This window comes from Orycteropus afer, unplaced genomic scaffold (assembly GCF_000298275.1).
Source record: "Orycteropus afer afer isolate SDZICR_OR568_19922 unplaced genomic scaffold, OryAfe1.0 scaffold00105, whole genome shotgun sequence".
Lineage (NCBI taxonomy): Eukaryota > Metazoa > Chordata > Mammalia > Tubulidentata > Orycteropodidae > Orycteropus > Orycteropus afer.
The window spans coordinates 2,856,766-2,868,180 of NW_006921692.1; the positions used below are offsets into that span (position 1 = coordinate 2,856,766).

The 11,415-nt window shown below is 36.1% G+C and overlaps 1 protein-coding gene across 1 annotated transcript in view; it reads left to right on the forward strand.

Annotated features, from left to right (window-relative positions):
* MBLAC2 (metallo-beta-lactamase domain containing 2) overlaps nt 1–10,701 on the forward strand; it is a 33,458-nt gene extending 22,757 nt beyond the window's left edge. Inside the window, exon 2 of the mRNA XM_007943377.1 lies at nt 10,316–10,701. Coding sequence (XP_007941568.1) covers nt 10,316–10,701 — 386 coding nt within the window. The remainder of the gene's footprint in view (nt 1–10,315) is intronic.
* The last annotated feature ends 714 nt before the right edge of the window (nt 10,702–11,415 follow it).

Genomic DNA, 11,415 nt, shown 5'->3' on the forward strand with positions numbered 1-11,415 from the left:
CATGGGGTCGCTATGAGTCGGAAACGACTCGACGGCACTTAACAACAACAGCAAGAGTCCAACTCTCAAATTAATTACATTCACCATGTTATGCAGCCATTTCCATTATCTATTTCCACAACTATGTCATCAGTCCAAATAGAATATTCCTTAAACAATGACTCATCATTCTTCCCTTCCCCCAGACCCTTGTAACCACTAACAAACATTTGTATCTATGCATTTGCCTATCCTAGATATTTCATAAGTGAACTCATACAATGTTGTCTTTTTGTGACTAACTCATTTCACTCAGCACAGTGTTTTCAAGGTTTATCCATGTCATAGCTTGTATCAGAACACTGCTCTTTATAAATGAATATATATCCTGTTATATGTATTACCACATTTTCTTTATCCAATCATCTGTTGATAGTGTTTTTTCCATTTTTTAAAGGAGTTCTTTGTCTTTTTATTGGTTTTTAGAGTTATTTATATATCATGGACATAAGTCCTTTGTTAGATATATGTGTTACATATTTTTTTTTCCAGTGTGTGGCTTTCTTTTTCTTTTTTTTAGTTGTATCTTTTGAAGCATGAAAGGTTTTAATCTGGATAGAATCCATTCATTTTTCCCCTTATATTTTGTACTTTTTGTATCATTCCTAAGAACTCTGTGTGTAATTCAAGATCACAAAGATTTTCTCCTATATTTTTTTCTAGATGTTTTGTAATTTTAGCTCTCACATTTAGTCTGTAATATATTTTGAGTTCATTTTTATCAATATTGTAACAGTTGAGATTTGTTTGTTTTGCCTATGAATGGATATCCAAAGTGTTCAGACTCAATATTTTGAAAAGGTTGTCCTTTACTATTGAATTACCTTGGTTAGCACCTTTTTAAAAATTCCTTTCACCAAATATGTGAACATCTATTTCTGGACTTTCTAGTCTCTGCTACTGATTATATGCCTGCTGTTCACAAGCCCCATGCTTTCTTAATTACTATAGCTTTATACTAATGATTGAAAGGTAATATTAAGTCCTCCAACTTGGTTCCTTTTTTTCAAAAATTTTTTTGTTATTCTAGGTCCTTTACATTTCTATATAAATTTTAGAGGCAGATTTTATTTTCTTTTAAATTTTTATTATGATTCGGGTGAAAGTTTACAGAGCAAATTCATTCTCCACGCCGAAATTCATATACACTTCGTTTCATGATATTGACTTCAATTTCCCACAGTATAACAGCTCTCTTCCCATTTCTTCCCTATAGTTACCTCTTCCCTATGACCTTCCTTCCCATGCACTCCCACCCCTGAGCTATCTCCCTGTGCAAACACTGCCCTTCTGTTCTCCCACCCTTGATCGATTGATCACTCCAAGGAATGTATCTCTACTAGATGTAAATGTTCACCCCATATGCCTCTCTATTGTTTGGCTGGAAGCCACAGGATTGAGTTCAATTCCAGACCTATAAGGTAACAAGGGGTCATAGTCTCAGGGGTCTTACCAGGCTCTACCAGACCAGCAAACCTGGTCTTTATGATTTTGAGTTTTCCACTTTGTTTTCCCACTCTATTCAAGATCTGCACCAATCCCCCTCCAAGTGGTTGACAGGGGTAGCCAGTCACCATCTAGTTTTTCTTGTCTCATGGTCTTATAGGCTGAGGATCACATGGTATCCTAGTCCCTTGGACTAATTATTTCCATTCGTCTTTGGTTTTCTTCATTCTTCTTTGCTCTGGACAAGGAGAGACCCATTGTTGCATCTAGATGGTGACTTACAAGCTTTTAAGACCCCAGTCGCTACTCACCAAAGTAGAATGTAGAACAGTGTTTTTTTGTAGTGTTTTATGCCAATTTTTCTCTGGCCAGTTCTTTGAGAAGTGGATGGCCCCCTCCTTCTTCTGAGTCTGTCTTAGTCTGGAAGCTCTGCTGAAACCTGTCCACCCTGGGTGACCCTGCTGGTATTTAAAATACCAGTGGCATAGCCTCCAGCTTCACAGCAACATGTAAGCCACCACAGTACAACAAACTGACAAACTCAATTGTGCCAATTGAACTGGGTGTTCTCTGCAACCATGGTTCCAAGCCCACAGGTCCAACTACTCACTCCCTCAGATTATCTGGCTGTGGCTGAGAAGCCACCACAAACTTGTCCCTTGTCAGCTCTACTACAAACCCAGACATTCTTACAGCACTTACAAATACACATGTAGGAACATCATCTGCCAACCCTATACATGGTCATGGGCATATTGGCCCCTATAGAGGCAGATTTTCCTTCTACAAAAACACATGTTGAGATTTTGATTGAGGATGTATTGAATCTACGGAACTGTGTTAAGCAATACAGTAGCAAATCTCCATATGTGTCTATATAAATAAAAATTTATAAATTAAAAATTTGGTCTCTTAGTTCCACCAGCCTCATTTCAAATGCTCATTAGCTACAATGTGACTTGTGAGTACTGTATTGTACAGTGTTAACACAGAATATTTCAGTCTTTGCAGAATATTCTGCTGGACAGTGCTGCTGTGGAAAAAAATGGGATAAACTATCTTAATTATTTGGTTATGCTAATCAGAAGGTTGGTGGTTCAAACCTACCAGCCACTCTGCGAAAGGAGGACTGGGCAATCTACTTCTGTAAAGATTTACCACCTTGGAAACCCAGTGGAGGTTGCTGTGAGTCAGAATCAATTTGAGGGCAGTGAGTTTGGTTTTATAATAGTAATATCAAAGGTGGGTGGCATTAACAGACAGATTTATTTTCTCACAGTTTATGAAGCTATAAATCCAAATTCAGGGTGCTGGCTTTAGGGGAAGGCTTTCTCTCTGTCGGTTCTCGAGCAGGATAGTTCTCTTCAGTTTCTGTTTCCTGGTTCCTTGGATCTCCATGTGGCTTGGCATCTATCTTCCCCTATCTTGCCTTGCTTAATCTCCTTTTATATTTTGTAAGAGATTCACTCAAGACACACCCAACTGTAATCCTGTCTCATTAACATGACAAAGATGGAGTACAGTACATATTTGGATGAGACACAGTTCAATCCATGACATCATCATTTTGACAGTATTGAATTTTCCTGGCAATTAACATTGCATATCTCAGCTATAATTTCTCTCAACAATGATTGTGTAGTTTTCAGTAGACAATGTATAGATATATTTGTTAAATTGCTTCTTAAGTATTTTATTATTTTTGATTCTATTGTGAATGGAATATTTTTTTAAAAATATTCTAGAAATACAATTGATATTTACACATTGATCTTATATCCTGCAACATTACTAAACTTGTTTTAGTTTTAATTTCCTAAATTTTGTAGCATTTCTTACACATGTAAGATCATCTTGTTTGTGCATAAAGACAGATTTACTTTTTATTTTCCAATCTGTATGATTTTGCTTTCTTTTTCTTGGCTGATTGCATTGACTACTCTCCATCCACTATTTAATAGAAATGATGAAAATAGACATCTTTACCTTATTCCTGATCTTAGATGGAAATAATTCAATCATTCTAGTCAGTAAGATATTAACTGTAGGTTTTATATAGATGCCCTTTATCAAGATTAAGACTTGTCCTCCTATTCCTTGTTTGCTAGAAGTTTATCATGAATGAAGATTGTATTTTGTTAAATGCTTTTCCTACATCTGTTGAGATGGTCATATGGGTTTTACCCTTTATTTTATTTAAATAGTGTATTACATTAATTTATTTTTAGAAATTAATACAAACTTGCATTCTTAGGATAAAACTCATGTGGTTATCTTGTTTATAAGCTACTGGATTCAATTTGCCAATATTTTGTTAAGAATTTTGAGATTATTTTTATTAGGGAAATTGGTCGGTAATTTCCTTTTCTTATCTTTTTCTGCCCTTGTTATCAGGGAAATATTGGCCTCATGTACTTGAGATGGAAAATTTTCTCTCATGTGTTTTTTTAAAGTGTTTATATAGAGTTGGTATTATCCCTTTCTTAAATGTATGATAGAATTCACCAATGAAGCCATCACTGAACTTAGATTATTCTTTGTGGAAGGATTCTAAATAATTAATTCCATTTCTTTATTTGATACACATCTATTTATATTTCCTATTTCTTCTGGGATCAATTGTCATAGTTTACGTCTTTCTAAGAATTTAACTGTATATATCATCAAATTTGTTGGGTTAAAGTTGTTCATAATATTCTCTAATGCTACTTATAATTTCTTTAGAGCCTGTCTCCTCTTTCAGTCCTGATTTTGGTGATTTATATCTTCTCCAATTTTTTCTTAATTTGTCTAGAGAAAGTGTACCAATTTGTTGCTCTTTTTGAAGAACAAACTATTGGTTTCATTTGTTTTCTCTATTGAATTTTGTTTCTTTTTTTTTTTTTTCTCTGGTCTTTATTACTAAAGACTTATTTTATAATAATTTATTTAAAAATTATTAAATAAATTTTTAAGTAATTTTATAAAGTAATACTTTAAAAAATAATTTTTATAAAACATAATTTATACTTAAAATATTATTTCTTACTTGTTTATTTTTGTATTTGATTTGTTCTTATTTTTCTAATTCCTTAAAGTAGAAACCTTGGTCATTAATTTTAAACATTTAATCCTTTATAAAATAAACATTTAAAGCAATACATTTCCTTCTAAGCACTTACCAGCTGCATTTCACAAATTTTGATGTTTTGGTTTCATTTTCATTCACTCCAATTCAAGATATTTCCTAATTCACCTTGTGATTTCTTCTTTGATCCATGAGTTACGGAGAAGTGTGTTGTTCATTTTGTATATATTTGGAGATTTCTCATATTTGTTAATTGATTTCTAATTTAATTATGTTGTGATCAGAGAACAAGCTTTGTATGATTTTGTTTCTTTTACATTTATCAAGACTTTCTTTCTGGCCTAGCATATGATCTGTCTGCCCTGGTGAATATTCCATGTGCGAAGAAAAAAAATGTGTACTCTGCAGTTTTAGAGTGAAGCACGTAATATATGTTAAATCAGGTTATATCACTTTATGATAGTGTTGTTGAGGTCTTCTGTATCATTCACTATTTTCTGTTTACTTATTTTATCAATTAATAAGAGAGAAGTATTGAAATCTTCAATCATAATTCTTTATTTTTACTTCAGTTCTGCTGGGTTTTGCTTCATATGTTCTGGATGTCTGTTTTAGGTACATATATAGTTACACTTCTTACATTTTCTTGATATATTCACCTAATATATTGCCATATAAAATATATCTTATTTCTTTAGTAATGTTGTTGTTATGTGCCATTGAGTTGCCTCTGACTCATAGCAACCCTGTGCACAGCAGAATGAAACACTGCCCGGTCCCACGCCAGCTCCACGATCCCCGCTATACTTGACCCCATAGCCACAGCCACTGTGTGAATCCATCTCGTTGAGGACCTTCCCCTCCCTCATCGACCCTCCACCTTACCAAGCATGATATCCTTCTCCAGGAAATGGTCCTGTCTGACAACATGACCAATGTAGGTGAGACGAAGTCTGGCCATTCTTCCAAGGAGCATTCTGGCTGCATTTCCTCCAGGACAGATTTGTTAGTTCTTTTAGCAGTCCATGGTACTTTCAGCATTCTTCGCCAGCACCACATCTCAAAAGCATCAATTCTTTGGTCTTCTTTATTCATTGTCCAGTTCTCACATGCATATGAGGCGATTGGAAATATCATGGCTTGTGTCAGGTGTACCTTAGTCTTCAAGAAGACATCACTGCTCCTCAGCACTTGAAAGAGGTCCCTTGCAGCCAATTCATCCAATGCTATACATCATCTAATGACCTGCCTGCTGCTTCCCTTGGTGTCGATTGTAGGACCAAGCAATGTGAGCTCTTAGACAACTTCAATCTTTTCTCCATTTATCATGATGCTGCTTATAGGTCCACTTGTGAGCATTTTTGTTTTCTTTATATTGAGATGTAATCCATATTGCAGACTATATTCTTCAATCTTCCTCAGTAACTGCTTTAAGTCATCCTCACTTTCAGCAAGCAAAGTTGTGTTGTCAGTGTATCGCAGGTTGTTAATTAGCCTTCCTCCAATCCTGCCATGTTCTTCTTCATATAGTCCAGCTTCTTGGTTTATTTACTCAGCATATAGATTGAGTAAGTATGGGGAAAGGATACAACCCTGATGCACTCCCTTCTTGATTTTAAACCATGCAATGTCCCCTTGTTCTGTTTGAACAACAGCCTCCTGGTCTATGTATAGTTTCCTTATGAGTACAATTAAGTGTTCTGGAATTCCCATTTTTTTCAATGTTATCCACAATTTGTTACAATCCACACAATCAAATGCTTCTACATAGTCAATAAAACACAAATAAACAGCCAATTCCTTCAGTTCAGCTTTGTTTTCTTCCTTCAATACCACTGGTTCTTGATCATACGCCACCTCCTAAAAGAAATGAACATCAACCAGTTCTTTTTGGTACAGTGACTCTGCATATTCCTTCCATCTTCTTTTGATGTTTCCTTCATCATTCAATATTTTGACCATAGAATCTTTCAGTATTGCAACTTGAGGCTTAATTTTTTTCCTCAACTCTTTCAGCTTGAGCAATTCCAAGCATGTTCTTTCCTTTTGGTTTTCTAACTCCAGATATTTGCACATTTCATTATAGTAATTGGCTTTGTCTGCTCAATCTGCTCTTTGAAATCTTCTGTTTAGCTTTTTTATCTTGTGTGTTCCATTTGCTTTAGCTACTCTCCATTCAAGGGCAAGTTTCATAGTCTCTTCTGACATCCATTTTGGTCTTGTCTTCTTTTCTTATCTTTTTAATGACCTCTTGCTTTCCTCATGAATGATGTTCTTGATGACATCCCACAATTCTTCTGGTTTTCAATCTCACTGATGTTCAACGCATCAAATCTATTCTTTAGATGGTCTCTAAATTCAGGAGGGATATATTCGAGATCATATTTTGGTTCTCGTGGACTTCTTTTAATTGTCTTCAACTTGAAGTTGAACTTGCATATGGGCTCCTGCCCTGTTTTGGCTGAAGATAGTGAGCTTTTCCATTGCCTCTTGCCACAGCTGTAGTCAGTCTGATTCCTCTGTACTCCATCTGGTCAAGCCCATGTATATAGCAGCCGTTTATGTTGTTGAAAAAAGGTGTTTGCAATGAATACGTTGTTGGTCTTGCAAAATTCTGTCATGAGATCTCCAATGTTATTTCTATCACCAAGGCCAAATTTTCCAACTACTGGCGATTCTTCTTTGTTTCCAACTTTTGCATTCCAGTCACCAGTGATAACACATCTTGAATGCATGTTTGGTCAATTTCAGACTGCATAAATTGCTAAACATCTTCAATTTCCTCATCTTTGGCTTTGGTGGTTGGTGCATAAATTTAAATAAGACTCATATTAACTGGTCTTCCTTGTAGGTGTATGGATATTATCCTATCACTGGCAGCATTGTACTTCAGGACAGACCTTGAAACATCCTTTGTGATGATGAATGCCACGCCATTCCTCTTTAAATTGTCATTCCCAGCATCGTAGATCATATGGTTGTCTGATTCAAAATGGTCAAAACCGGTCCATTTTAGCTCACTAATGCCTAAGATATCAATCTTTATGCGTTCCATCTAATTTTTGACAACTTCTGATTTTCCTAGATTCATACTTCGTACATTCCATGTTCCTATGGATGTTTGCAGCTGTTTCTCCTCAGTTTGAGTCATGCCACGTCAGCAAATGGAGGTCTTGAAAGCTTTGTTCTATCCATATCAGTTATGTTGGTTCTACTCTGATGATTCAGCTCTTTCCTACTCATATTTTGAAAGCCTTCTGACCTAAGGGGCTCTTCACCCTCCACTGTATTGGATAATGTTTCTGAGCTATTTGGAAAGTTGTGCAGTAATGTGTCAGACATTGTTTCTCTGCTATTCATAAGGTTTTCCCTGGCCAATTCTTTGAGAAGTGGATGGCCTCTTCCTTTTTCTAGTCTGTCTCAGTCTATAAGCTGCACTGAAACCTGTGCACTATGTGCAACCCTGCTGGCACTTGAAGCACCAGTGGCACAGCCTCAAGCCTCACAACAACACACAAGCCACAGTAGTACGACAAACTGACAGACAAGTTTGTCTTGCTTAGCTGTCTTTAGTAATATTCAGTTCCTAAAAGTCTATTTTCCCTGATATTAGTATGGCCAAGCTAGTTCTCTCATGGTTAATATTTACATGGTATAACTTTTTCAACTTGCTTTTGTTTTTCTTGTCGACTACAAATAATTGAATCTTGCTTTTTTTCTCCAGTCTATCAGTGTCTGCCTCTGTTTGGCACATTTAGTCCATTCATATTTAAAGGAATGATTGATATGATTGGATTGAGTTAGGTTTTCAATTTTTATGTTTTTTTTTCCTTATGTGTTATTTCTTTTTTATCCCTCTGCTTTTCCTTTACTGTCTTCATTTGTATTCAACAAGTTATATTACACTGTTTTTGTGCATGTTTGCATTAGAGATTATAATATGAAACTTTATCATTTTACATTGAGTTAGTACTGATTTAATTACAGCATAACAACAATTTTGTACACGTATAGCTCCATTTTCTCCCTATCAAGAACCAGACCTAGTGGTATAGTTGTTCATGGCTTGGCTGCCAACCAAGAGGTTGGCAGTTTGAACCCCCCAACTTTTCCATGGGAGAAAGAAGTGAGTCTGCTCCCATGAAGATTACAGCCTAGGAAATGCTATGGAGGCAGTTCTACTCTGTCCTACAGGGTTGCTATGAGTTGAAATCGATTATTGGACAACAGGGTTCAAGAACTATGAAGAGGACATTTTACCCTACTTGCAGACTAGCAAGTTAGCTGGCCACAGTTTAATGGATTCTGACAGAAGCCATGACAGTCCTGGGTCATACTGTTATTACAACAATAACAGTAGCCACAGTAGCAGCATTTGCACTGCATCCTCAAATCCTAGTTCTCATGGTGACACAAAGACCAAAAAAATAATACCCTTCACTAGACTGTTGTTGTTGTTGTTGTTGTGTGTCGTCGAGTCGCTAGACTGGCATTTATAAATTTTATCAACAGGGTACTGCTATGTTCTGAAAAATAAAAGTTTAGTGGTCAAATAAGTTTGAAAAACTCTACAACTATCTCTTAAATATTCTTAGTATGCATTGTTTGTTGTTATTAGGTGCCATCGAGTTGATTTCAACTCATAGCAACCCTGTGTAAAACAGAATGAAACACTGCCCAGTCCCACACCATCCTCACAATTGTTGCTATGCTTGAGCCCATTGTCACAGCCCCTGTGTCAATCTAGGTTGTTGAGGGTCTTCGACTTTTTTGCTGACCCTCTAATTTACCAAGCATGATATCTTTCTCCATAGACTGATCCCTTCTGACAACATGATCAAAGTATAAGTCAAAGTCTGGCCATTCTCACTTCTAAGGAGCATTCTGGCTATACTCCTCCAAGACAGATTTGTTTGTTCTTTTAGCCATCCATGGTACATTGAGTATTCTTCACCACCACCACAAATCAAATGCATTGTTTTTGTTGTTGTTGTTGTTGTTGTTGTTGTTTTGCAGTCTTCCTTTATCATTGTCCAGCTCTCACATGTATAGGAGGCAATTGAAAATACCGTAGCTTGGGTCAGGCACATCTTAGTCTTCAAAGTGACATCATTGCTCTTAAACACTTTAAAGATTTAAAGAGATCTTTTGCAACAGATTTGCCCAATGTAGCCCATTGTTTGATCTCTTGACTGTTGCTTCCATAGGTGTTTACATTAGCATATTAAAATCTTTAAGAAGTCTTAAAGAGAGATGCTTAATTTTCTTTGAAGCAAAGGTTCCCAAAATTATTTGACCACTCACTCATCCACCTACTACTGTAAAGTCAATTCCAACTCATAGTGACCCTTTAGGGCAGAGTAGAACTGCCCCCATAGGGTTTCCAAGGCTGTAAATCTTTATGAAAGCAGACTGCCTCATCTTTCTCCTGCAGAGCAGCTGGTGGGTTCAAATAACCAACCTTTTGGTTAGCAGTCAAATGCTTTAACCATTGCAACAACCAGAGTTCCTTCTCTTCTTCCTTTACATGTCATAACAACCTGCAGATCTAGTGTTATACTTTGCTCACTTTGGCAAACACTGGTCTAGCAAACAATAGAAAGGAAATATAACCAACTTATATTAAAATCATCATTAAGCAATATGATGAAATAAAATAAGGGCATCTGTCCCAACCTCTTTAAAACCATTTCATGTTCTTGTATTCCTCACATGAGTGAAGTGTGCATTTTGTTTATCTGTAAACTCTGTTTCCATTTATAGGAGATGTGATCAACCTTGGTGACAGACAGCTTACTGTTATGCACATGCCAGGACACTCCAGGGGCAGTATTTGCTTACATGACAAAGACCGAAAGATTCTCTTCAGTGGAGACGTCCTATATGATGGATCACTGATTGACTGGCTTCCGTACAGCAGAATAAGTGACTATGTTGGAACCTGTGAACGTCTGATAGAATTAGTGGACAGAGGTCTGGTAGAGAAGGTGCTCCCTGGTCACTTTAATACCTTTGGTGCTGAAAGGCTTTTTCGATTGGCTTCCAACTATATTTCAAAAGCTGGTATATGTCACAGAGTCTCTACTTTTGCCATGCGATCTCTTGCAAGTTTAGCCCTTCGTGTAGCAAATTCTAGATCCTCACCCTAGTATCTATATTGATACTCTATTTTGACTGATTCTGTATTAATCCAACTCATGTTGTGCTGTTTAAAATGATTTAAAGTAAGCATTTCAAGAAGTGCTTTTATATTGCTACTGTATATTAGAGAAAATAATTGAGAATGAATAAGCCAAAAAAGGAAATACCTTGTTTAAAATTTTTCTTTTGTTCCAACTAAGAAACCACTGGAATAAACTTATAATTTGCCAAACTTGTCACCTTTTAATATTTTCCCTAAAAATTACATAGATGTATATGGGGAAGCAAGGAGATATTTTGCAGGAAGACAAAGAATGTTCTTGACTCCCATTTGTCTTATTTTATTCCTTAGATGACATAGAAAAAAAGGCATATATTGAAAGAGTTCTATGTTTGTACTCCATACTTGATATTTTCAGTATAGATCTACTCCTCACTTACCGATTATCTCATATTTTGCATATTTCATATTTACAACAATAAAAATCTATCAAACTTTTTTTGAGCAGATGTACGTCTGGCAGTAATGAATGCTGAGGTGTAAGGCAAGAGCATTGCTGGCTGTGATGGTTAAGATTATGTGTCAAGTTGGCCATGATTGTCATATTTTGGCATTTATGTAATGATGCATTTTGACAATGTTAAAAGGATATTGTTGTTGTTGTTATGTGCCATTTAGTCAGACCCGACTCATAGCAACCCCTCCTTGGGTTTCTGAGGCA